Source organism: Sturnira hondurensis, unplaced genomic scaffold, assembly GCF_014824575.4.
Source record: "Sturnira hondurensis isolate 20B ecotype Veracruz unplaced genomic scaffold, ASM1482457v3 Scaffold0006437, whole genome shotgun sequence".
Taxonomy (NCBI): domain Eukaryota; kingdom Metazoa; phylum Chordata; class Mammalia; order Chiroptera; family Phyllostomidae; genus Sturnira; species Sturnira hondurensis.
In genome coordinates, this window is record NW_028079068.1 from 6,058,254 (window position 1) to 6,085,479 (window position 27,226).

Consider the following 27,226-nt stretch of genomic DNA (forward strand, 5'->3'; position numbering starts at 1 on the left):
ACATTTTTTAAAAAAGCAAAATTTCTGAAAACCGACAAATAAAAATTCCCCCGGGCTGTGTAATTAAAGTCAACAAAAGAAACAGATCGAACCGCCATACACATCACACACACACACGGGGCGGAGAGAAGCCGAAACTTCAAATGGCTGATTTATCGTAGCGAGTAGTTACTTGTGTTTTTCACAAACATCTGAAACCTATGATTATTTTCACAGCGGCACATACCAACAGCAGACTGTCACCTAAGGGAGAAACGGGGAACTGGGGGAACGGGGCTGTAATTAATTTCTGGTCGAATAGTATCACAAGGCCTTTAAGATTGTCAATAAAATGCTCCGGCGACGAGAACTCCCCACCCTCGTCCCCTCCCTCCTTGGTCCCCAGCACCCGAAATGTTTAACCGGTGCCTTTGTGGAACGGACTGCCCGCAGGAGAACGGCATTCGGTGTGAATGCAGGGCACAGCTCAAGGCACCGACCCGCTCCCCCCCACCCCCCCAAAAAACAGAGGGAGAAGCCGATCAAGAGCCCGCCTCTCCTGCCCCTACTTGTTTTCTTCCTCCTGTGCCTCCTTCTCCAACTGAGAAAAAGGGAAGGTGTGCAGCTCTTTGGAGGAGTTTAAGCATGCAGATGCCAGGCAATGGAAATCATTACCGCAGCGAGGGAAGCTGGTGCCTTTAAAGGCACCAGGGGCACAGAGGCGAACAGTGCCTGGAGGAGAATGGAGCTGGTGGGTCTGAGGGAGCCTTCCCGTCACCCGGAGCACGACAACAGGCTGAGGAGAGGCAGGGCTACGGTGGATGTGACATTTATGTTTTTGAGTACCTACATGTTTATTTTTTGAAGTACTGTTCAGCACCTTAGAAGACCTTTATAAGTCACATAAAAGCAGTAGCCAGCTTCCACATCATGTCTCACTCTCCCATGCATGTGGTGAGCCAACGCTGCAGCCACGATCTTAGCTATGAGAAGAAACAGGCCTCCTCACTCTTTCCTCACGTGCACACACACACGCACGCATACAAATACTGAAGTGCCTGCTGTGTACAGTATCTCCATGGATTGAGCTGAAGTTCCATCTTCCCTTTGAAAACCTCTGAACCCCACCTCTGGCTCAAGGACATGGAGCTCTGGGAAGGTCACGTCTGCCTGAGACCCTGAAGGGGACCGTCAGGTCAAGTCCTTTGTTTTGTCGAGGAGAAAATGTCAGCCGGAGAGCTGAAGGGACTTGCCCTGATGTGGGCAGTGTTGGGTCACATTTGAGCACTGGCCAGCCACTCGCTAAATGAAACACCATTTGGGTCACACACAGGTTTCTAAGAACACAACCTGACCCCAGGTGCCTGCCTTGGGGGGCAGACTTAAGGGTGATCCAACTTCATCCAGGAGAGTGCTTCAGGCTATAATCACTTTTCCTGTCTGCAGCAGGAGAGACAGGAAGAAAGGGCGACTCAAAGAGGATAAGAAGCTGCGAGAAAAACGGCCTAGACTTTGCAGGAGTTTTGAAGAACACGAGGTGAGGTGAGCATCTCTCCAGGAGTGTCTAAAATGAATGCATCAGGATCCCCGGCACGTGGTTTAATAAAGTGCAGATGCCCAGGCCGTGCCCTCAGCCTTCTGAATCCCCAAGTTTAGGGATGGAGTCAAAGAAGTCCACTGAACACAAGTTCTCTAGGAAATCCTTTTACTCCCTAGCTTTTGAGAACCACTTGGTTCACCGGCTTGGTGTTTTAAGGGCACAGGGTGCGTACGGGGGTTAATGACAGACTGCACCTGCTCAGACAATCCTGTCCAAGCTCTACCGTGTGTAACTTGTGGGGTGGTTGCCAGAGAGAGTGATGCTGGCTGGTGCTGTGGCTTCAGGACAGCTGCTGGGGAGGCGGGCGGAAACAGCACCGAGAACCCTATGGCCAATGGCTGAGCAAAACCAGCCCGGACACATTCCAGCACTTTCCAGCATAGGAGGGTCTGCGGAGCCCCCACAGTGAAGCTGCTAATTAGCGCTGATTAGGCTGCCAGAGGCCAGAGCTCCAAGGAAATCAAGCAGGAAAGACACACAACCAGAACGAACACAGGAAAAAGAAGTGTCTCAGAGCTAACAGCCTAATTGAAAAATGCAATCACATTTTAATTAAACAAAGCAAAACAAAGACCCAGTATTTACAAAACGAGAGCCCTGATTTCCTGTGGTTAAGAAGGTACGTAAGCTTGGAGGGGCTGGGCAGAGCTAAGTTTCAATCCCCACGGTATTATGTAAACTAGGATTTGTGAACCAATGAGTTCACGCTGGTCCTCGGGCCTCCTGTTGGCCCTTTGGTTTGTTTTCTTTAGAATGGCAAAGGGTGTTAAGCAAAACAGAAGGTGGGAATGGAGGGAAGGGCTTCCTGTATAAGATGCAGCAAGAAAAAGTTGGAGCTGGGGAGGAAGTCTGGCCTTCACGTGGTTTGTAAGGGGTTGTAGCTTCGCTTTTACAGCTCTAAGAACTGTGCCTGTTTCCTGCTTTTAAGCATCGAAATTAAACATCATGTCCGTATTTAGAAAATAAGAAAGGTCAGCTTCCAGCACCAAGTTTCGCAGTAAGAATCCTAATAGAGTCAGTAAATAAATGGTCCTTCTTGGGCTTCAGTCACAAAACAAGTTTAATGCCTTTTTAGTGCAATACAATCCTTTCCTGGCAGAAAATGGTCTCACTGGGTGAATTAATTTTATTTCCCGACTATGATGACCACAGAGGTGGTGCAGGGTATATAAATAGCACAACTTGATGAGATTTTGGACAAGTCACTTCTGATTTCCATTCCCCGGCAACTCTACTGGAAGTAACGACTCCTGGCATCTATGCTAATCTCTGAATCATTCCAATGGCAGCATATCGCTACAAAGGGAAGACCGACTGCCATTGCAAATTGTCATTATATACGTACAAGGCATGGCACATTCACTGAGCACAATCAAAAGGGATCTTACTCATCAGAGCCTCACGCACAAGAGCTGTTGATGAGAAATCAAACACCCGTGCTGACAGGTACGTGTTTGAGAGCATTATAACTACTCATTGTTTTGGCGAGCTTCACAGGGACAGGCCCACCAGTGGGCATACTCACTGCCATCAAAGAGCACGAATAAACAATCAGTCGGAGACCAACTGTTAGAATATATGGAAGCTACTGTAAGTGCCATCAACACAGAAAAAGGAGATCAGTAGAAAGCGGGATGGTCAGAAACAGATTAGCAAAGTCAAATGAAGGTTTAATTTGGGAGACGTAATATTCAAATCTACTTACACAAAGATCTTTAATTTTTTTCTCAGAGATCAACTCATGTAAATGTTTTTGTTATTAAATTTTGTGAGCTGGCACAGTTCCTTCTACCAGGCAGCAAAAGCTGTTTCACTCATCCTATTTCTCAATTTATCTGGCCCCTAGGAAAACCAGGGCTGTCTCTGCATCACCGTTAAAAGAATTTGGGTAGCAGACTAATCTCTCCTACAAAGTTAATAATCTTGGTTATTAATGGTTAATGATCTTGAGTCAAAAATCTTGAGTGTTACAGGTAAAGGCTGGAAAGGGGACAGGTTACCCCAGAACTGAGAAGTCAGATAAACCAATGGCAGAATAAAGCGGGACAGGAAAAAAAAAAGAGGGAGAAAGATGTCAAAATATTTGGGATTTTTTTTCAGTAACAAAATTGGTCTTTTAGTGAGGCAGTCAAAGAAAATGTGATAGGTAAAGGCATTTCCTCGGTTCAGCCAAGTCACCTGTGAAGGCTTCCTCGGGCAACAGGCCCATTCTTCAGGAGATCTGGGAAACGGGAGGTATCATTCCTCTGATGGCTGTGGGTGTGTCCAGCAGATGGCAGCATGTCACTGCTAATCCCTTACCACACGACACCCTGGTCACTCCAAAGAGGAAAGCCCACAACCTTCTCCTGCAGAAAACCAAAGTAACAATCCTGGCGCAATAGGTTTAAAGAAAACCAGCCCCCTTGGAAGGGATTCAACACTCTCAGTCATGCCAGAGACCCTTGCTGGCCCTAGTGAAAGTACAAGGTCAAGGAGAAAGCAGGGGTCTCAAGTGACATATTTTGTTTCTGGGCTGGCTTTGCCCCTCTGTTACCCTGATGAAGGCTCCCAGTTTCCTTCCAAGAGGAGTCAGAGGTTAAACAGAAGATGCTCTAGTTTCCCGGGGAGTAAGATGCCCTGTCACCCTATGGGGAAAGCACCAGTTCAGTGGGAGCAGCGCTTCCATGAGCTGGTACTTGGGAACTTCCTCCCTAGCCTCTTCACGGGTTCCCCTTCCTTCTGTGCCCTTGACAGGCTGGTGCTCCCCAGGGGGTGCCCTCTGCCTGCAGTGGTTTGACAAACAACTCCAGGCTGTGACCCCGCACGTCAATCCGGCCTCGTCCACGGGTCCAGCTCCCATGCGCAGCTGTCCACTAGACACCTCTCTACCTGCAGGTCTTATGGGCGCCCCAACTCATTGTGCCCCCATCAAAGCCACACCCCTCCTCCTGCAGGCTCACCTCATTTGATGGTACTGTGACGGAGCCAGATGCCCATACCAGACAGTGGGGGGTCATCCTGGACTCCTCTGTCTTCACCCTCACGATTCAACCTCTCTCTAAATCCTGCCAATCTGAGCTCCTTCATACTTCTCAAATCTGCCTCCTCCATCCCTACCAGCCCTGACCCCCCCCCCCCCAGCCCTACATTTCTCGCTCTGAACAATCACCTTCCAGCTGGTCTGCAAGGCCCCCGGTTTTATTGCCCTCAACAGCATGTCCCACCTAGCTGCCGAAACCGTCCACTTGGAATCCAAACCTGACCACCCCACTTTTCCACTTAAAAGCCTTCACTCACTGACAGGATGAAGTCCAGACACTTCGACTTCGTCACCCAGGAGTATTTACTGAATGCCGGGCGCTGCTCTGGGCCCTGGGGCTAGGGAAGCGAACACCTTGGCTCAGGCCGCACACTGGTGTTCCTGCCAACGGTGTGTGAGGGCTGCAGTGTCCCCACACCCTCGTCAACGCCTGCTGTTTCCATGACGGCGATCCTACTGGGTGCAGTGTGGCGTCTCACTGCGGGCTGCACCTGCGTGTCCTTAACAGTGACTGATGGTGAGCGCCCTTTCAAGTGCGGACTGGCCGTCTACGTGCTTCCTTTGGAGAAAGGTCTGATCCCATCCTATGCCTAATTAATTAATTAATTAATTGAAATAGATTTTTCCCTCAGGAGTTTTACATTCATGGAAAAACTGAGAAGATGGTACAGGGGTTTCCAGATAATTTATACTCAATTTCCCTATTATTAACATCTTATATTAGTATGGTAAATCTATCAAAACAAATGAGCTAATAGTGATACATTATGGACCGAAGTTCATAGTTTGTTCACATTTTCTTAGTTTTTTACCCAATGTCCTCTTTCTGTTCCAGGACCCTGTCCAATGACCACATTACGTGTCCTTGTCATGTCTTCTCAGGCTCCTCTGGCTGTGACAGCTTCTCAGACCTTCCCTGGCTTTTTGTCCGTGACAGTTTGAGGGGCACCAGTCATGTTCTGCGTAGGGTCTTCCTCTCTGGATACACGCCTGATGCTTCTTCTCGCGACTGTGTGGGGGCTCTGGGTCTTGGGGAAGAAGCTCACAGAGCTAAAGCGCCGTTTTCGCCCCCTGGTACCAAGGCTGCGCCTGTCAACATGATTTATGCTTGTTGATGTTGACCTTGATCACCTGGCTCAACTGCTATTTGTCAGATTCCTCCACTGTGAAGTTGCCTTCCCCCAAGCCACAGGTATTCTTGAGGAGGAAGTCAGTACGCGTATCCTGTGTTTAAGAAGGGCAGAGTAGCTACATAATTCATTTGGAATGCTTCCGCACAGGAGATTTGTCACATTCTCCTCATTTACTAATCTATCTGTCACTTATTTACATCAACATGGACTCACTGGTATTTATTTATTTCTGGGCTAAGATCCAATGCCACTTTGTTTACCTGTTTCTTTGGCTCCAGCGGTCCAGCTCTGGCCACTGGAAGCTCTGCGGTCGGCTGCGGAGCCCTCTGACACACCCGCATCGATGTGTCACGTGCGTGGACTTCAGTGCTTCCTCCCTTCCTTACTGCCAGATGGTCTCATCTCACCTTGTGTATTTGTTTCCCCAGCCCTACAGTTGCCCATTTCTCCCAGGGGCCCGGGCGCTTTTATTTGAGAATAATATTAAAACCAAGCTCTGGGCGCTGGCTGTACTTACTGCTGCTGGGGCACCTCTACCTGCTCTTTAACTGGGCTTGGTCTTTGTGTTATTGGTCTGTGAGAGCTCCTTAAACATTCTGGATATAAGGCCCTTTATCACATATATTATATGCAAATATTTCCTCCCAATCTCTTCGTCTTTTCACTTATTGATTCAATTTTTTACTGAGTTAAACAAATACCGTATATTGTACTTCTCCATATAAACCTGTGTTCAGAGGAGGCATTTCAGGCAAGGTTTTTTTTTTTTCCCTTTGGTCCCTAGGTTCCAAATGGTTCTTTCTTCTCTAGCAGGGAGAGCTCTCTGTTGGCTTCTGTGGAATAAAGGTTCCTACGTACAAGGCACTATGGATAGGAAACACCGGTCTTCATTGGTTACGTGAATGTATCTAGACCAGTTCCAAAGCTCACCCAGAGTTGCTCGAAAGGGAGGGGTGAGGCTCTGGGAGCAGAGACTGCCCCTCATTAACAATGAAACTACCCAGCTATTTACCCTCTAGAGGGACCACGACTCTGCTTCATGGTGGGAAACACGTGATGAGCACCTACGCTGGGAAATGCAGAGCTGTCTTAGTGACCAGCCAATGAGAAAAGATGACTGTTTGCGTATCACAACAGAAACTCTCTAATCACTGTATTCCTTGCCACGGAATAGAGGAGGGAGATGCCTGGTCCCAAATATACGCAAGGCTTGTTTCTCTGCCAGGTCAGTTGTGTAGGGAAGATAAAGAAAGGCAAAGCAAAGCACCTCAAGCCTCTTGGGTGGCCCGCCAGTGGCCAATTCTCTGTCCTGAGCTAACGTAACCTGCCAGCACCATCTGACCCAAATGAGGACACCCTCCTCTTAAAACACTCCCTTCACTTGACTTCCTGGGCAGGACCTCTCCTGGTTATCCTCCTGCTGTCTGCCTGCTCCTTTTCAGGGGCTTTCACTGGTGGCTCTCCGGGACTCCGGCACCCAAACAGCAGAGTGCCGGGCGCAATTCCTGGACCGCTTGTGTGGTTCCTCTCCTTGTGCCCCTGGGCTCTCACCTCTTGCTCTGCCTCGCTGACTTCAATCCCATCCACACAACGATGACTCCCAAGCAACTCTTTCCAGCCCAGGCCTCTGTCCTGAGCTCTAGATTTGCACAATACATGCAGCTCTCTCTTCTTTCTCTCTCCTCCGATGTCTAACGGGCATCTTAGACCTAACATTGCCAAACCCAAACTCTCAATATCCCCTGCCTCTCTGCCCCTCCGCCCTCCCCACCCAACCCCGACTCAATGTGTGTCTCCAATGGGCTAATATTCATTCCAGTACATGAAAACTCTATCCTGTGAATTGCCCAGAACAAGAACCTTCAAGTCACTGGCTCACACCCAATCTTTCAGCAAATCCTATCAGATGACAGGATACATTTTAAAATATATCCTAGTCTGACCGCCTCTCATCCTCTCCACCGCTACCCACGTCGCGGTGAGTCACCTCAGTTCTCTCTTAGCAGGTTTCTAGCAGGTGTGCCTGCTTTGCCCTTGCCTGCAACCTCCTCTTCCCAGTCATCTGTGGTCAACATGGCAGCCACGGCGACTCTAGTACGTGCAAGTCTGGCCATGGCACTCTCCTGCTCCCGAAGCCTCCTACCTCACTGCAAGTGAGAGCCAACGTGTCACTGTAACAGTCCGCAAGGTCTCGGCCCCTCAGATTAAGCCTCTGACCCCAGTTCTTACTCTTCTCCCTGTTTTCACTCACTGCAGCCCCAATGGCCTTTCTGCTGTTGGTAAAGGGCCACACACACCCCGTCCCTCCCTCCCTCCCTCCCTCTGGGTTTGGCTCCTAGATCCCTTCCCTTGGTGTGCTCTTCCCCTAGCTGTCCGCATGGCTTGCCCACTTCTCCTTCAGCCCTGTCCTCAAATGAGCGCGGCAGCTCGGGGTAAGATGCTCTCTGATGAAGGAGCTAAACAGCACAGTCATAAAGCCCTTCCCCTTTTTACTTAATCTGCAGTGACTTTCCTGGACAAAGCATCTTTGAAAAGTAACAGTGGTCAGAACCGTAGCAGAGACCGTTACCGATGGGACAGGGTCTCTTTGTAACTCTGGAGGTCACACAGGTCATCGGATTCTTTACTCACCCAAGAGTTACCCTCCTAGCAGAGATGAGTTAGAGTGCAGGCGGGTGGGAAAAGCGAGAGACGACAATACTACGCGCAGAAGAAGGAACATGAACAGAGTCGCTCCAGAGCGATTCCCCCGTTTCCTGATTACGGGAAGGGTGTTACGCTTTCCTCTGGCCAGGAAGCCACGGAAGTGACTGTACAAGAGCCTCACGACTTCTTGTTAAATAAGTTTCCTGACACATGGCAACTAGTGATTAATTACTGTATTAGAAGATAACATTCCTGTAGAGATCTGCTGGAAATACAGATGCTGCCTACGCTTGATTAGACATTGCTTAAGGAATGCTGAGGCACACGGCTCCAGCCTATTATTTCTGGCTATTTTGCTATTGCTGTTATATTTATTTATTTTACAGAGCTTCCAGTTCAGTGGAATTGATGGAACCCATTTCACAAAACCCGTCCCTAGCAGAAACGGGAGCGGAAATAAGATGAGGCTGTAAAGTGTGTGTGTGTGTGTGTGTGCACATACGAAAGCAAGAGGAAATGAGGGACAGAGACTGTGAAGAGCAGGTGCACGTTGGTCCCTTCTCTGCACAAAGGAAGGACCGCAAGGGAGATGCCTGGTTTCTTATAAACCTGGGAAGGAACTGACCCATGTCAGCTGATTAAAACTCTCGGGGCATTCAAGATCAAAGTGAACTTTGTCGTTATCTAAGCCCTTCACCGACACCAAACGTAGCCTTAATGTGGCCCCTGTTCATTCATCCAATACCCATGAGGAGCGCTCGCTCTGGCCCAGGCATCGAGAGGACAGACAGGACAGCCTGGCCTTCTGGGGCTCACAGTGTAATAAAGAGATGTCTTCTGGACCAGGATCAGAAGGCCAGACGCACCCATACTGCACGTTTACGCTCACCCGATTCATGACCCACTAGGAGTCAAGAATCACAGGCTCAGTCCCTGTCCCAAATGGTCACACCTTGGCTTACGCCCACTCCCTTGGACATCTTTCACAAATCCAACTGGGAAAGGCCTGGCTCAGTTGCTGGTGCAGGCAGCTATTTCCTGGCGAAACGCTTCGCTGGCACTCGGCCCACCCACGCCAACCTCAGCGCTGCCTAGTCGGCCCTTCATTATTCAGATGCAGTTTTTTCTACTATGTTTTCGAGACCCTGACTGTCTGCCAAAAACTGTGTTAATTTACTTATTTCAGCTAAATAAAAAAATCATTTAAAAAGGATGATTGAATTTAGGAAATTATATTCCTCAGAGAATTAGTAATGCTTCTCTCTTTCCCTCAGGCCTCCACGTTCTTATGTTCCCCTTGTCAACGTTATTATGAGGCTAATTCAATAATGAGATCATTCCCCATAAGGCCGACCAAATAAATGCAGCATTCAGTCACACCTGGTTTCTCTAAGCTGAGCAAGGAAGGCTTGCCACCAAATTTGGCCTAAAACAGGGAATTTAATGAATACACACACACACACAGACACACAGGAAAAAGTAAGTCAGGGAAGCAGGAGAGAGCAGCAGAGGACCAGGGCAGCAATGGGACCAACGGAGTGGCAGATTGGAGAGGAGAGGTTAGACAGAAAGACCTGCGATTCCAAACCAGGATCCCCAGCACACGTCTTAATCACTGTCAACGTGATAGAACATTTCACTGTTCCCTTAAATGTCTCAAGAATTGTTTTAAATTTTCTTGAACTTCTTCAGAAATCAAAATATCATACAGAAAGACCCAGAAGTATTCCTCTGTCAGGCAGGAACATTCTGGCTTATTAAAAACAAATGACTTCCCAGTCGGAAAGGAGCAGGTGGGTAATTCACCTGGGCACACACTCGGCACTGAGATGCCACAAGCACCACCCATCCTCTTCAGAACTGGTCCTGCCTTCACTAGTGCGCCGGAGGCCTGACAATGGAAGTGGGGTGTGAACAGTGTTGAGACCACATGAATGGGGAATAAAACTAACTCTCAGGTTTGAACAGGCGCATCAAACACTGATCAGCAAACATAGAAAAGGGAAAGTGTTGCTTCGAAGAAGCGTCAATGACACAGGGGGAGAGCAAGGGTGGGGACTGGTAAGCCCCCCCCCCGCCCCCTGATGACACAAGAGGAGACGGTGTCACTTGGGACGAGACAGAATAGATGAAAAAAACAGTCAATACCTGTTACTTAGAAGGACAGAAAACAATAGAAAAATCCAAATGTCTACCCATTTGCAAATGATAAAGTAAATAAATTGTGGTTCATTTATACCATGGAGTTAAAAGTCATATTTTCAGGCATTAAAAGTCATATTTTCAAGGAATATTAATAGGGATGGGACACATCATGCTTTCAAAGAGTATTACTGACATGAGTCTTATACAGTTAAATGAACATGAGACTACATCAGCATAGTTTTAACTGTGTAGGGAGAGAAATCATACGTGTGCACAGGTATGAGAACTCACCTGTACACACAGGCCATGAACGAAAGCCAGGAGAAAGTGTACCAGATACCGTACTCTCCAGATTGAAGGTTTACGAGTAATGTTTATATTGTTCTTTGTATTTTATATCACATATATTATGTAGTTATCATATATTACTTTTAGAACCAGAAAAAAGCAACACTTTGTAGTACAAAGAACTTTGATTAGACAACAGAAGAAATTGCCTGTCTAATGAATGTTAAATATCCAACAGAATTTTATAGAATTACCTTCTCTGTGAGTGAAAAACATCTATTTAATTTCTTTTGCTTTAAAAAAATTGAGATATATTGACTAATAACATATTAGTTTCAGTTGTACAACATAACGATTTGATACAGGTATATATCGTAAAATGATCACTACCAAAAGTTTAATGACCATTCATCACCTGTTTTCCTTTTTTAATGAGCATTTTAAGAACCAATCATCTAGTTTAGAAGATGGCTTTACAGGCAACGCGCTCCTGGCTTTGGTACAAGGGGCTGAGCCCCACCGGCCTGCTTACCTCGCAAAGTCCAGGCCTGCCTCCCGCGACATGGTGATGTTGGTCAAGTTCTGCTGAAGAACGAAAATGTTCCTGCACATTTTCTTGATGCCAGACTCACTGATGCGCCTGAAGTACTGGGCCCCGTTGATGAGGATGCAGGAGATCAGGTGTCCTAGGCCTGAGGGAGCAGCGCGTGGGGCGGGAAGACAAGAGAGGACGGATTAGTGCCGCCTCGCAGAAATGGACACACCGGGTTTCTCTCTTCTAAGCCTCCGCCAGTTCTGTTGACCAAAGAATACACGTCTCTGGAGGCTGCATCAGCGGGCGTCGCAATGACTGTGGAGTATCTGTACTTACAGACGGTGGGGGGGTTCACTGGCAACAAAACCTGGCCAATCTACAGCCCCAGCACCAGCATGTGTACCTGGGGCCATTGAGGCAGGGCTCAGAGAACATGCCCAGTTTTAAAAACTACCGACGTGCACGGGAACTCTTTTTCCTGAGCGGGTATTTCGGGAGGGGAGAGGAGAGGAAGCCGTGTAAATACAGTGTTGCATGGATTTCACCTCCTCTTCCTTCCACGAAACAGACAGGAATGTAGTTTAGCTCAAAAGTGGATTGGGAACCGACATAAGCAAAAATAAATCAATGAGAAATCGGGGTATTGGCATTGGTGCTAACACACCTTGACATTGGCAATGGAGGATATTTCTGAAGCAGCAACTGGGGAGAACACAGGCAGAATCCAAGTGTGAAAGAGAAGCAGATCGTGCACCACCCGTGGAGTTCCCACGAGATACCTGTGGACACTTCTGTAAGTGGGTTTCATAAGTGGTTTGTTCTCGTCTCCACAGGATTACCGAGAGGCCATGAAGCTGACCAAAGGGCAGGCAAGCACATACCGAACGGGGCATCCCAGGCTGGACCTCCCATGTCATTACACTGAGGAGCCTGTTCAGAACTACCTGGGGCACATGGAGATTACCATTTGATAAAGCTAGATTTTAATGCTAAATACTTGGAATTAAGTACACTTCCCTTTGTTCTTTTTCCTTTATTCTTGCAAAGTTGGACTCTAGCAGGTTGTTTCCCTTGGAACGTGAATGCTAGTCTGACCAGACACAGGTGGGCTACTGCGTTTGTTATTTTCCTCTTCTAGAGTCCCAGTCCCTCCACGGCGGCTCTGTGGTTCAGATCAGAGCCAGAGCGTGACTCCAAGATTCACGCTTCCCTGCCTTCAAAGGGAGTTTTCCCTTGATGGGAGAGGATGAAGGTAGACCAGGGGGAGGAGGCTGTGCTCTCTCTTGCCTGCTGCACTCACGGACATTGCTTCAAGGCCACAGACTCACTTGCGTGTGCCACCACTTAAGAGTGAAGTAAAAACACACGTGGATCTTACATTTAACACCACGCAAATCACTCATGTGAAAAATCTATGTAGTCAAGTTTCTGCTGATCCTCCCAAGCCCATAACTTCAGGCATAATTCTGTTCTGCCGTTGGCAGTAGGCCCTCCGTGTAGGCAATGGGGGGCGTGGGTGTTTGTAAAGAAGAATACATACTAATAAACATATTACACACATCAATTTGTATAGTAAGTATGTCAGACACACAAATTTATGTAATAACTAAAACCAATTAGAAGTTGATGTGCTTTATCTAATCACCACGTACCAGCAGTTCTGTGCGGATGTACCCCACCACCGTACCAAGGGAGGTTGGGACCCTGCCACTTCCCTGCCTTGGGAAACTCAGTATTATACCTTTGAAATTTAGAAAATTGTATCACACAGCAGTAACTGGATTTTTAAACATAAAGCCAGAAACTTGTGATTTCCTAGCTAAAACCTATTCCAAGTCCTATACCTAGGATAACACGTGAAAGAAGTGTGTGCGCAACAGGAGAGAACTCCGGGGGCTGTGCGTGCTGAGCCCGGAGGAGCCACAACTGAGGAGAAGGAGGACGGGCTGTATGGTGGAGGCGTGAGTTCTCTGACGGCCACCGTGAGCTGCGGGCATTACCGCAGCCCCTAGACTCCCAGGGCCCCAGGCAGCCTTTCAATCCCTCTACTTTGGCTAAAGTCTCTGAGGCACATTTCCCTTCAGAGCACATCTCCACCTTTATGCACGACTTAATGAAAAAAAATTGGGTTCCGCGGTCCAAATTTGCTGGAACAACACTATTGCGTAAAGCGACCAATGGCCATCACTCATCCCTCTCCTGTCTTCAGGTTGCTATAGTCCTTTAGGCGATGCACCTTCTGATTTGCTCTAAATAACACCGGCTGCATTTTGTGGGGCACCGTGGGTACTTTCAGCACCGAGGCCTACGCACAAAGAAATGGAAAAAAAAGGAACAGAAGGTAAAGTCCTAGAAAGGGTCCCAGGAAGGAATTCCGCACAACAGCATGGCTGGCGTCGTGTTTTTCCGATGCTGAAGGCAGACAGCGCTGCCTTTCACACCCTTCCCTGCCGCCCTACAGGCGTTCACAGCCATCCTGAAATTGCTGCCAATCAGGTGTCTGCTGTTCTCAGACAATCACGCATTCTTGGGGAGAAAACTTCCCCTTTTGGTAGCAATTTTAACCACTGAAGGATTTCTTAGGGTTCTCTCCTCATTGTGTGTGTGTGTGCATGTGTTTCTTCTCCTTCGTGACCTCCTCTTGAGTTAACTCATGGCCCTCCACACACCCATCCAGCTTCCACGGGTGGCACGTCAGGGAGGCAGCCGGGCTGCCATCTGCCTTATCTTAGATTAAATCTCCTGACAACCAGGAGCAGATGGCAGCCATGTTGGTGTGGACTCGCCATACACAGAGATACCAGGTACTGCAGCTTTCATCAAAAAAGAAAAGTCTTGACAATCTTTTCCTACAAATTTTGAACTTCAATGACGTAGAAAAACCAGGAAAACCGTAGCCCCCTCCCCCTTCCCTACTCGAGGGGCAGGGGCCTGGACTGACCTTCAAATATGTACTGGAACTTGTGCTGCTGGAGGCTGGCACTCATGGCCTCTTCGATGGCACTGATGTCTTTGTTGAGCTTGACCACCAGAGGGTCGTAGTCCATACTTTCTACATTAGCGACAATGGCATAGTTCCCCTCCTTCGCCAGAGGGATGAGATAGTGGAAGCAGTGAACCCTGAAAAAGAGAGATTGGGGAGGGTAATGAGCAAGAAGTCTTTCTAATGCAAACAATGACCTTAAAAGAAGTACTGACCATGTACAATTTTACGGGCACCTCACCCTTTTCAATGGAAGGCCATTGTGGTTATGCCATAGAACAGCTATGTGACCTCGAGCAAGTCAGCTTCTGAGGTCCTTGATCATTTAATCCACGAGTTGTGGGGGAGAGATAAATGAGCGCCGAAAATTTTTTCAGCGACAGGAGTGCACGCATAGTGTGAAAAGCACCATGTCTTCCAAAAAACACTGTTGTCATGAAAATGAGAGGCAGAAGTCACTGATCTGACATGTGTAAGCTTTATAATAAGACTGGATTGGTTTCAATTCTCAATTCCAACATGTATTACCTGTGTGACATCAGGCAAGTTATTTCCTCTCTCTGTCCCAGTTTCCTACCTGTGCCACTGGAATGATAACAATAGCTAAGGAGCTACTACACAGAGAGAACATCACATAGGGTCTGCAGTGATGGAAGTGCACAGTAAGTGTTGGCTACCATCATGATTAGCATATTTATTAACATTAATCTATTACTAAATAAAACACTAAACAATGATGAATTTGTTAAAAACAGTGTGAGGCGCTGCGAAAGCCCTGGGTAGTATCCTGAATGACACAAGAACAGGCTTGACCATCACCTTCTTCTTTTAAAGTCAGATTTATTAAGAAATAACGTACAAACAGGAAAATTCACCCTCTTTAAAATGCCATTCTAGGATTTCTGACAAATGCACACAGTTGTATAAGAACCACCATAACAGAGTTAGAGAATGTGCTTGTCCCCTTTGAAGTCAACCTCTACTCATACCCCAGGCTCCTGCAACCACGGATGTATCTTCTGTCCCACATTCCATCTCGTCCAGAATGCCATACAAACGGAATTATACACAAGTGTCGCTGTGGAGAATGGCTTCTTCATTCTGCCTGACATGAGACCATGCTGTTCACTCCTCCCACCTGTGGAGGCGCCACAGCTTCACCAGTCGGCATCTGCACTGTCTCAAGTTTGGGGTGATTGTGGATAAAGCTGCTACATGTACGAACTTCTGCATAGGCTTTGTTTCTCTTTGGTAAATACCTAAAAGTGGATTGGTGGGTCATATAGTAAGTGCATATTTAATTATATAGAAAGCTGCCAAGCTGTGTTCCGAAGTCCCCATGCCACGTTGCTTTCCGACCAGTGACGTGCAGGGTCCTAGCTGCTCTGCGCCCTCCATCAGCACCTAGTGTTGTAGTTTTTTTAAAGTTTGGCTTTACTGAGGTGCACTTGGCACATCGAACTGTAAGGTATTTAAAGTGTTTTGAGATAGGTATACATTCTGACAGGGTCCCCCCTCCATCTAGTTCATTAAGGCTCCATCACCTCACACACTTATTCTTTGTTTAGGGAGAACATTTCAGTTCTCCTCTTGTAGAAAACCTCAATGATTACCATCCAGTGTCATCAACCAGTCACCACGTTTTACATCAGATTCCCAGACCTTGTTCATCTTACGACAGAAAGTGTGTACCTTTCTCCAGCTGCCTCCTATTTCCTCCGTTTCCCCAGCCACCACTTATTCTTCTGTTTCTATGAGTTCGGCTTTTTTCTTTTAATTCCACATGTATAATACCACGACTGTTTGTCTCTCTTTGTCTGGCTTATTTCACTTAGCACAATGCCCTCAAAGAGTGTTTTCCAGTTCAGACATTTTTTAGCCATTCCAATCGATGTATAATGATATCTCATTGTGGTTTTAACTCATATTTTCCTAATGACTGATGATGTTGGGCATATTTTCATGGACTTACTTATTATCTATATATCTTTGTGCTCACATCATTTGCCTAATTTATTAAAATTAGGTTGTTTGCTTTCTTACTAAGTTCTGAGAGTCATTTATATTTTCGGGATGCAAGTCTTTTACTAGATATGCATCTTTGCAAATATTTTCTCCCAATCTTTTACTTGTCTTCTCTTTCACATAAAAGTTCTGAGCTTATTAATCCTCTGCCAAAAAATCTGCTCCCCAGCACAGAGAAGGCCCTGAAGAACCTCGCCTCCTTCCCTGGCAGCCCCAGTGCCCCGCACCCTGACCCCGACTGTCTTCATCCTGCCCTGCATTCCTTTCACTGTTTCCCTGAGGTCTCCTCATCCTCACCCAGGCCGTGTCTTGCAAATGTGTGTTTGGGTCATTTTTCTTTGCATCATCCTGGGAATCATACATCACCCCAAAGCCGACGGTCTTGCCACCACCAAAATGGGTTCTGAATCCAAATGCAAAGATGACATCTGGTGTGTTCTTGTACGTTTCAGCTAGTTTCCCCCAAACTTCTGACTCAGGTACTGCCGCCCTCGCAGGGTGAAGGATGTTAATGACCATCTGTTTCCGCTGAAGCTGTCTTTTGGTCATGAACTTCCTGGTCCGGGCAGTTCCTGTGTCGTTCATGATGGTGGCCAATGTTTGAGCAGCCAGGGAGGGAAAGAGTCCCTTTTCTTTTCGTCACAGTGTCTTTCAAAGAATGGCTTTACATTTTGATGAAGTTCAGTTTGTTATTTATTTCTTTTATGGACAGTGCTTTGGGTGTTAGATTTAAGAATCTTTGCCTAACTAAAGTGACTAAGATTCTTTCACATGTTTTTCCCCTCAAAGTTCTAAAGCTTTAGGTTCTACATTTAGATTTATAGTCCACTTAGAACTAAATTTTATATAGTGTGTGCTATATTTTTATAACCTCTTCATGTAAGGGAACCCAAATATCTTGATTTCCGGTTCATTTCCATGATGGGTGATCATCTAATGGCTGCTAACCAACTAATGACTAACTGCGCCAATGAAAGCGCATTCTGACATCCACGTGCATTATAATGGGCAAAGCTATTTGGTCAAGACAGCAGTAAATGCACTGCTTACAGATCCCTCTGGAATCTGATCTCTCTGATGCAGTAAAAGTCAACCAACCCTGGTGCAGCATTAATGACTAAGATAATTGATGGGTATTGGGGTTGAAATTTACACTAAGCAGTGCTTAATTGAAAATAAAATCAAGCCATAAATGCTCAAGTATTTCTGTAGTACATTATAAACACTATAACCCCAGATAATGGGAAGGCCATGGACAAAGGCGTGGGGGTGAGCAGAGAGGACAGTTTCAGGGACTGATGGGTTCCTTTGGGTCCACAAGGATCACATGACGGAGGCGTGAGGCGAGCTGGGGGAGAGGGACCAGGGTCAGGCCACTCTAGGCTTTGGAGGCCATCCACAGACTCTGGACTATGAGAAGCCACAGGGACCCTCAGGCGGATGGTAGGGGGTGAAATGATATAATCGGACACGAGTTTTGGCAAGATCACTCTGGTGCCGTATAAAGGGTGGACTGATGGTAGAGCACGGAACAAACTGGAAGCAGAGAGACTGCGTAGGACGTTATTCTGAACTGGAGGTGACGGCTTAAGAGATCCTGACACGAGTGGCAGAGAGGAGAGGTGAACACTGTTTTAAGGGACTGTCTTCCTCTCCCAAAATGGTTAGAGATAACAAAGAAATTAGTCACTGACAGATATCAACAATTTTTAGAAAAAAATTTTCCCCTTGTCTTTTGGATTCTGGCATCTGGTTGCTGACCTCACTAGGATTTTGGCAGCAAGAGTTTCTGCCAACACTGCTGATCGCACAGCGGGATGGGCAGTTTGCACTTGAACCTACTTGGAGGCCTGCGGACGGCAAGATTCTCGGCATCTTAGACTCAAATGGCAACTTAAATTTCTTCTTCTAAAGTTCCAATATGAAAGAATATTGAACGCTGTGTTATGGCCTCGCCATGTCCTTCATTTCCTGGGGGTGTCACTTGCCTTATGTTTCAGACTGTGGACAGGCACTGCTTGGTGGTTAACCGTGACCTACGGTGACACAGGTAGAATGCCAAATGCCCTTGGATGGTCCCTGCACCATGGAACCTACCGGATTTGAGGACACTTTTGACTTGAACTTTAACAACACTAAAGAAAAATATGGGTTATGAATGTAAAAATATTTGGGGGAAGAGGACAAATTTTTGGCATTTGAAGTCGTTCTGGACCTCTGGCTAGCATTTCCCATGAACTTTTGGTCTCTTCTATCGCTGTGCTTACTACAATGGGCGAAAAATGCCAGGGACCCTGACTGACTGGCCCCTCTCCACTGCACCAGTGCGTGGACAACAGGCGCTGAGTTCTAATCGTTCTCACGGCAGGATGAAGATGGAGCAAACACGAGCTGACTACCACGACAAGGATGACGTTGGTCCTGCAGCACCTCTGTGTCCTCAAATACATGTAGTGACATGCTCGGTGAAGCCAGAATCCCCAAGCCAACTTGTCTTCTTCAACGGGAGACAGGTCTGATTTGGGGAAACAGCACTTAATTCATTGGGGTTTGATCTCAAGCCAGAGAATTCTCGAGAGTTGCTGATCTTTTTATTGAGCATCTAGTAGGCAGCAGGGCACTTCCTGGTCCTCGGGCCAGGACAGTGAACGAGATGCACCTGATTTCTGCCTCTGGGAGCTACCAGTCTCTCCTGCAGGCACCCACTGGGGGCACCCGGGGCACAGAGCAGTCTCCTGTTTCAGCATCGTTACACTACAGCAGAATGACTGGCTTGGGATGTGTCTCAGTCATTCTGTAAACAGGTTTGACATTAACTGTAAAAGAAAACAAAAAGCTTAGTACTGTGGCAGGGAATGAACAGTGTGAATGTTCACATCTGAGCCACACATGGAGCGTCGTTAATTTTATATACTGCAGTGTAAATAAAACAGAGACAAAATGGAGCATGTCTGTAAGAAAGCAACCTGCATGTTGAAATAATGTTGTATGAGGAGGTGAGGACATTCAGTTTTGAAAAAATAAACATGTTTAGTGTTCAAAAAGGTGAAACTCAGCCTTTTTTGTTATTCTTTCTTCAAGTGGTCTTTTTCTGGTTTTTGACGAATGTAAAAGGAGATAGAGCGGTGGATGTTACAACACTGAAAGGTTCCTTGTAAACTTAATAAATAATGACCAAACCCTGTTCAGCATCATAAAATAGTGCTGCCAGGATGTACAAAAACAAAAAGGACAGAATAGAGGTTAAAGATGTAAAAGATTTTACTCAAACGTGTTCAAAACATCCCACTTGGAATTAACTACACTACAAGCAGATACGTCTAAATGTAGAAGACACCTCGGGCCCACACAATCAATAGTATAATTCCAGGAGCTGCGAGAGTAATGCGTTTGATGTTCCCTTGTTTTTCTGTGCAACTGGGTAACAGAGGCATCCGAACGCTTCCGGGTGGTTTTCTTTTATGCCTATTGCATTTACCGAGTCATAGAAAACACCTGTCATCTTATAAAAAATATAAAGCAAATCTAAATATTACTGTAAGTCAAATTAGAAAACCCAGAGGAATAGCTTCATTTCTGGACAGCTGAATGTTGAGAAATGGGTTCACAATGATGCTGAGTAAAACAGATTCCAAACCTGAGACGTTCCTTCTCTTGCTCTACCCACAAGGTGCTCACAAGCAATAAAGACGTAACTCACTGGACAAGATAATAAAGAATGAAAAAGCAAGCGGCACACAAAAATATGTCACTTACTACACACATTCCGGCGCGAAGGTTTCTGATCTGAAGTTTCGAAAGCCCGTGTCCAACTGCCGATCTGACGCTGCTACTGTATTTAGATGTCTATTAAGGATCTAAACTGAACATCCCCGAAATGGAATTCCTGCTTCCCACCGCCCTCCCACCCTCTGTCCTGGCTCTGTCTTTGTCACCGCAGCTAATAGCGCTGGCTGTGACCCCACGGCTGCTGGCGTCCTTAGCTCTCTCTCTCCCCGTTTCCAGCCCTATGTCCAATCTGATCTATGGACAAATGTTACTGGCTCTCCCTTCAGAGGTGTCTTAAGTCCAGTGCTCCTCACACTTCCACCTCCGCTACCTTGGTGTTCAAACTGGTTTCACCTGGTCACTCTGCTTCCCTTCACCCCTCTCCCTGAAATTCCTCTTCCACGTACAGCCAAAGAGATCTTTTAAACGTGTGAGTGAATGTTTGACTCATTTCACTTAGCATGATACTCTCAAGGTCCATCCACATGATCTCGAATGGCAGTATTTCAGCTTTGCTTATGGCTGAGTAGTGTTCCACTGTGTACACGGACCACATCTCTGTCCAGGCCTCCACGTGCTAAGTGAAGGAAGTCAGACAGAAAAAGTCAAGAACCACACGATTTCAGTCACACATGGGACAAAAACTGAAAGCAGCAAATGAGCAAAAACGGAAGAAAAAACAAAATGAAAGCAAATGAATGAAACTGAAGAAGAGCAAACAGAAGCTCAGAGACGCACACAGCAGCATGGCAGTTACTGGGGGGAGTGGGTGGGGAGAGCAGTAAAGAAGGTAAAGGGGGCTGACTATGTGGCGACGGAAAGAGATCTGACTGTGGGTGGTGGGCGCACAACGTGACATGCGGATGGTGCATCACAGAATCGTACATTTGAAACCTATGTAATTTTGTTAACACAGTGTCACCCCGATAAATTTCGTTTTTAAAAAACTGAAAAAATGTGAATGAATGCTGAATGAATATGTCTCCCTTGCAAAGCCTCTTATGCACCAGTGCCTGTACCTGCCCCTCCATGCCTGACCGCCCTCTGTCTGCCGTCCGCCAGGCCACTGTCCGCTGGCCCCTCTCCCTTCCAACCCTGACTCTGTCTCCCTTGGAAGAGCCTGACACCTTTCCCCCTGGTCTTCGCACAGATGGTTCCCTCCCACTACCTGGTCACGTTTTCTCCGAATGCTCTACCTAAAAGACAAACAAACAGACAAACAAACAGACAACAAGATCCCCCTTGCTGGTCCACTTCAGCCTCTCCCTGTGCTGCCAGGAGGCCAGCACCGGCCCCATGCAGGCACTGGAGCACCTGAAAAGCCACCAGTCTCATTCCAGGTTTCTGTGGGCGTCCAGCACGCAGTCCTCAAAGGCTCAGGTCCACTAACATAAACTATCTCCTTAATAATTTTTATGCAAATGACACGTTGAAATATTTGGTTACACTGGGTTAAATAAAGTGTGTTGTTATTATTTAGGCTTTCCTCTTGTTTTCAAATGTGACTGTGAGAAAATTTTAACCATCTATGTGGTTCATGAGTAGGTCACTTTATATGTCGACTGGGTAGCACTGCTTGGTTCTGTTCTGCTTTTTAATGTTTCACTTGCACTTGTCTGAATTGTCTTTTTGTTCACTCACTGGCTGTTTCTCATTAGAACTTGCTTCCAGGAGAGCAGCGGCCTTGAGTGCTTTCTCCATCGCTAGGCCCCAACCTTCGGAACACTGCCTGGCGTAAGGAAGGCACTCGATAAATGTTTACTGAATGAATGAATCAGCAAAGGCTCCCTCATCCTTTCTTCCTACCATTTCTACAGGTGTAAGAGGTTACCAAAGCAAAACAGAATATTCCGCATTGCAGAGGAAGAAACAAGAGGCCAAGGGTAGAGTACCTTGGAAACTATGTGTATTTTCTTGAATTATTATTTTAATCTCATGTCTTCAACTGGGTTTTAGATTTTTGAAGGAAAGGATCACGGTCCCTGCGTCTGATTAGCAGACACCTTAGTACGAATACCAAGGACAGCGGAGGCCTTGTAATCGCAAAGCTGCCACAACCTGCATACTTACTTTGGGGCAGGCGTTGTATTAATTATGCCATTTATAAAACTGTAAGTCAGGAATTATCATTTCCATTTCAAAGACAAGGGTGCTGAGGGTCAGTGAACTTAATTAACTGTCTTAAGACCGATGGCCAGCTGGTACTGACATCCAACCCAGGCCGTTCTGTGGCCATAGGCCTGGCTGGTGCTGAGTCACCGTGCTCACAATTCCACCCCTTGAGCGTGGTCCAGTGACACTAAATGTCACACTCAGTGTAAGAAAAGGACAGCAGCTATAGTGACCAAGAATCACAGTGAGACTCCCCAGAGACAAGCAAGTGATTCATGACCCACGGTGTCTTTCGTCCCCGGTCCTGTGCCGAGCTGGGTCGTACCTGACTTCCAGATGCAGGACCAGCAGGCAGCGGTCGGCCATGTCCTGGAACGACCTGGCAAGCTCACTCAGGGTCTGCGTGATCTGCTCGGACACTGGGGGGAGGTCCATGGTCACGTGGCCATCCTGAGCCGGAGACAGCACTGAAAAAGAGGGGTGAGAACAGCGCCAGTCATTTCACTGGGTGCCTGGAGACTTTTTGGAAATGACATGCCATTTTGTCGCTCACCATGTTGTTTTGACCAACTTGGCGAGTGCTGGCGTTGGCGGCATTAGACATCCAAGACAGGATAGAATGTTTCCATCCTTGATTAAAGCCAGAAGCCCAGATGACTGTTTTGAATTCGCAGAATGACAAAAGCAGAATCTCAGAGTTGGAAGTGGCCTTGGCAGACATCTGGCCGGGCCACGTGGCCTGTGCCTGCGTCAGGCACAATCTGTCAGGGGCTGCTCACCCACCACGCACAGGTGGGGGAGGAAATGCAGGACCCTGGGGGGCGGCTGATTCCTTCTCTGAAAGCTCTGACCATCCTGCGTCAAGCCGTATCTTCATCATTAAATTCTTTTATTTAGAAAACACTTTATTTATTTTTAGAGACAGAGAGGAAGAGAGGCAGAGGACAGAAACAGCAATTTGGTGTTCCACGTATCTGTGCACTCACTGATTAATTCTTGCATGTGCCCTGACTGGGGAGCAAGCCCCCAACCCTGGGGTACTAGCACGGTGCTCCAACCGACTGAGCTGCCTAGCCTGGTCTGTCATCGTTTACTTCTAGTCGCTGGCTCTGTGACACTAACTGTGGCCTAGAGAGATGCTATGTACTAGTGAGGAGGCAGAAATCAGATTCTGAAACAATCAGACTCATGGTCTGTGGTTCAAAGTTCTACAGCCACCTCCTTGTCATCAGGGGATATATTCCAAGGCTCCCAGTGGATGCCTGAAACCTTGAATGTATACCCCGTATACACTATTTTTTCCCTATACTTTATGCCTTTCTATGTAAAGGAAGCCCTATGGCGTGTCTTTGACATGTCCAAATCACCAGTACCTTCCACCTCTCATGTTTTGGGGCCATTGTAAAGATAAGGGCGACTCGAACGCAAACACTGTGATACTGGGACAGCAGGCCTGGGGCCGGAGGAGGTGACCCGCTGGGCGACTAACGGGGGGGCAGCGTGCCGCTGGGAGACGCTGGATGAACGGCTGAGTCACGTCCCAGGCAGGATGGAACAGGGCCGCGGGAGATTTCATCACGCCACTCAGAAGGGTGCACACCTTAAAACTTATGAATTGTTTACTTCTGGGATTTTCTATCTCATATTTTTGGATCGCCTGCGGGTAACTGAAACCGTGAAAATCAAAGCCACAGATAAGGGGGAACTATTGTACTAATATCCCAAACTCTACCAAAGGCATTCTGGATAAATTACACCAAGAAAATAAGATACATATATATATCTCTCATCTTCTTATTATAGAAGTATATAATTTCATTATGTGTAGCAACTGACCACTGACACACCGTGCTATTAAAAAATACCCAAGTAGAGTAAGTTAATGGCAAGCTAAGCAGCCAGGATAAAACTCACAATGAATGAGGTAAAAACAGTTTAGTACAGCAACACTATACATTTCACCTGACTGTAATCTATAGCAAAAACATAACATTTTAGTAAAGCAACATGGAAAATTAGGCCCAGATTTCTATCGCAAAGCTGGCTTGTGAAGTTTTGAAGGCTCACTGAAGTTTACAGGAGCTCAGGAATACACTGAGCCAAAGAAATGCTGAGCCTGGCAAACGAAGGCAAGGAAGACAATGAACTAGCCTTGAAATGTCAAGGGGAAATCTACAAAGAAGCAAGGCTGACGGATCCTGTTGTTTGGGAGATTACGGTCAAGATGGGAGGTTGCCAGACCCCCGCCCCCTCCCACCTTTGCACAAACCCTGTTAGAGGCTACGTGGTCAGATATTTATCTTGGGGATTGCTTCACATCAGCAGACCACACATACATTGTGGGCTTTAAAAACATTAGTACTTGATCCTTTTATTATGATGGGTACTTGGAGCTGTTTTTCTGATACTGGGGATGGGTCACACCAGATCATTCACGATACCCTTGTTCCTCGTAGGGCGACTGCATAAAAAAAGCAGGCACCTTCGCGATGCGCAGCTATCTATCCGTAGCAATGCCGCTGTGGCTTTCTACTCTGAACTGACTGGCCTTCGAGGAAGCGCAATCTTGGTCTCTGGGCCAAACCCTGCTTGTTAGGTGAAGCAGCAGAGATTTCTGATTCTCCTTCGCTCACTCCACCAGAGACCCTGGGAAGCTAAAGCCTGCACCCCCACCCTTGCCTAGTCGCTAGAGGTGGCTACCTGTCACCGCATGGCCCATGACCCTCAAAGTATTGGATTCTTCTTTGGCAACTTGATCTAATGCCGGGCTAATTCTGCACCCCACCTTTTGACAGGGAGGCAGGACAAAACAAAAGGGTGGATTTGGTGCCACTGAAATTTTCTGGATTTTATCCTCAAAAAAGCCTTCGGTTCTACTCGTTCATCCTTCACTAATGCTTGGTCGGCCCCTTTCCCTTACTCAGCGCATTCACGCAGCTTTCCCCAGGCCTCTGTCCTGGCTGCTCTCAGTCCTCCCTGGAGGACATCAGATTCTTAGCAAGACTTCAAAAGAATTGTCAACACTTGCTTTCTCTGCCGTCTTGCTTTCTGTGAACTCTTCCCTGTGCCATGATCTGGTTTCTGCCTTCTCCTCTGTGCGAAACAATTATCCCGATCATCACCAGTGATAGCCTAACTCCCAAATCCACGGGGTGCTTCCCAGCATTAACCCCATTCGACACGACTGGCCATATCCTCCTGGAATTTCTGTTCTCTTTTGCCACATTCCTCCAGGTGTCTTTTCACCTCTCTGACATTGTTTCCACAGTTCCCCTCACCCATGAATGCCGGTGTTCCCGAGGATTTTGTCTATTGGTCTCCCTTACTTGTCCTTCTGTATGTTTTCTGAGTGAGCTCATACATTTTCATGGTTTTTGCTATTATCTAGGAATGGATGACGCCTAAACTTCATTCGATCAACTGTTTGCCAGCCAGCTTTAGCAGCGTATTCCACAGGCACCGCAAATGCAATGTGCTCGAAACTAAACTCATTATCTGTCTCCGGCATCTGCTCTTTATCCTGCATTCCCTGTAAATTCCCTCTCAGTGCAGGAATCTCGGCTGCAGACATTGGAGTAATCTTTGCATATCTTCTCCCCCTCACTCCCCTCAGCAAAGACCAATGTCTGCCAAATTTATACCATACATGTCTTCTTAATATAGTTTGTCTTTTCTCTATCTACTGTCATTTTCCTGGTTTAGTCCTCATCTCTTCCATGGACTAGTCTCCTGACGTCATGCTTTGTCCCTACCTTAATTTGATCCTCTACATTTAGGTAAATTAAATATGAGTCACACAGAGTTATTTATCTGAGACACACATTTGGCTATGCTAATTTTTTGTAAACACCAATGCTTTTTTTAAAATTAAGCAGAACCAATGCTTTAATTGACCAACATAATAGGACAAATAATTCACATAATAACAGATTAATAAAGATCAGGACTGAGAAGGAACAACTTGCCATTTAGGACTATGACTTTGTCCTTAGTTTCTCGAGTATATTCTAGAAACCGAGTGGGGATAAGGAAGCAGTTCATTACAGCTGGTTTCCTGGGCTATTCAAACCCTTGCAGAAGCACGGTTTAAGGCAACCCCGGTCAATGCCTACAGCCCAAGCACTTCCCCTAAACACTGGGTTGTCTTTAGAAGTCACGTGGACGGCACGAGGCCATCTTGCTGCAACTGAGACGCGGGCTCTCTCTTTCCCACTGACATCAAATCCCTGGCACGTCCACCACCCAGCACCTCACTGTCCCGGAGAAGCCATCAGCAGAGTTCATCAGGGTGTCTCAAGTGGCTTCACATCCCGATATTAACCACGCTGAAATCTGTTTAGGTCTTAAAATTAGTCAAAATTGGACTTATTCAGACCCAGAAGAGCATCTGTTTTCAAGGATGCAGCTGCTCCACTTTCCATGGCAACTTACTGTGCCTTCTTTAATTGATTCATATGAGGGTGTCCTTGTGCATCTGTGATATTATCTAAAATTGTTACAACATGAGCCTAGACCGGTATCAGCTGCCATCAAAGTGATACATTGAAAAGGGAAGGATGGTTATCGCAGCAGGAAAAGAAAGGGTAATTCTGCGAATTTGAACTTTTTAGCAGATAGAACAAGACAATGAGGGATGATCCCAGGAGACTTTCTTGCTGGAAAACATTTTAGAAGATCACATTTCGGTACAATCATTATTTGACTCCTCTTCCTATCTGTGGAGAGAAATGACAGACACCACAAAGTGATCTCTGCGTCAGCCTGGATGGAGTTACTTCATCCCCAGTCTTATTCAGAAAACTGGGGTGATAGCACCTCCCTAACTCCTAGAACAATGCGTCATTAGGTTTTATAAATAATTTTGAGATCCTTTGATTTTGTTACCTGGATGATATTAAAAAACAAAACAAACCAGGAATACGGAGTGGGCTGGTGACATTAAGAATTACTGGGACGTACGGCGTCAGGGGGGGCCGTGACAGGAACCCCC

The 27,226-nt window shown here is 46.7% G+C and overlaps 1 protein-coding gene across 1 annotated transcript in view; it reads right to left on the reverse strand.

Annotated features, from left to right (window-relative positions):
• Positions 1 to 27,226, reverse strand: part of EXOC4 (exocyst complex component 4) — a 679,809-nt gene that overhangs the window by 35,824 nt on the left and 616,759 nt on the right. Inside the window, exons 15-17 of the mRNA XM_037049172.1 lie at positions 22,562 to 22,703; positions 14,290 to 14,468; positions 11,346 to 11,505 (exon numbers count right to left, since the gene is read on the reverse strand). Coding sequence (XP_036905067.1) covers positions 11,346 to 11,505; positions 14,290 to 14,468; positions 22,562 to 22,703 — 481 coding nt within the window. The remainder of the gene's footprint in view (positions 1 to 11,345; positions 11,506 to 14,289; positions 14,469 to 22,561; positions 22,704 to 27,226) is intronic.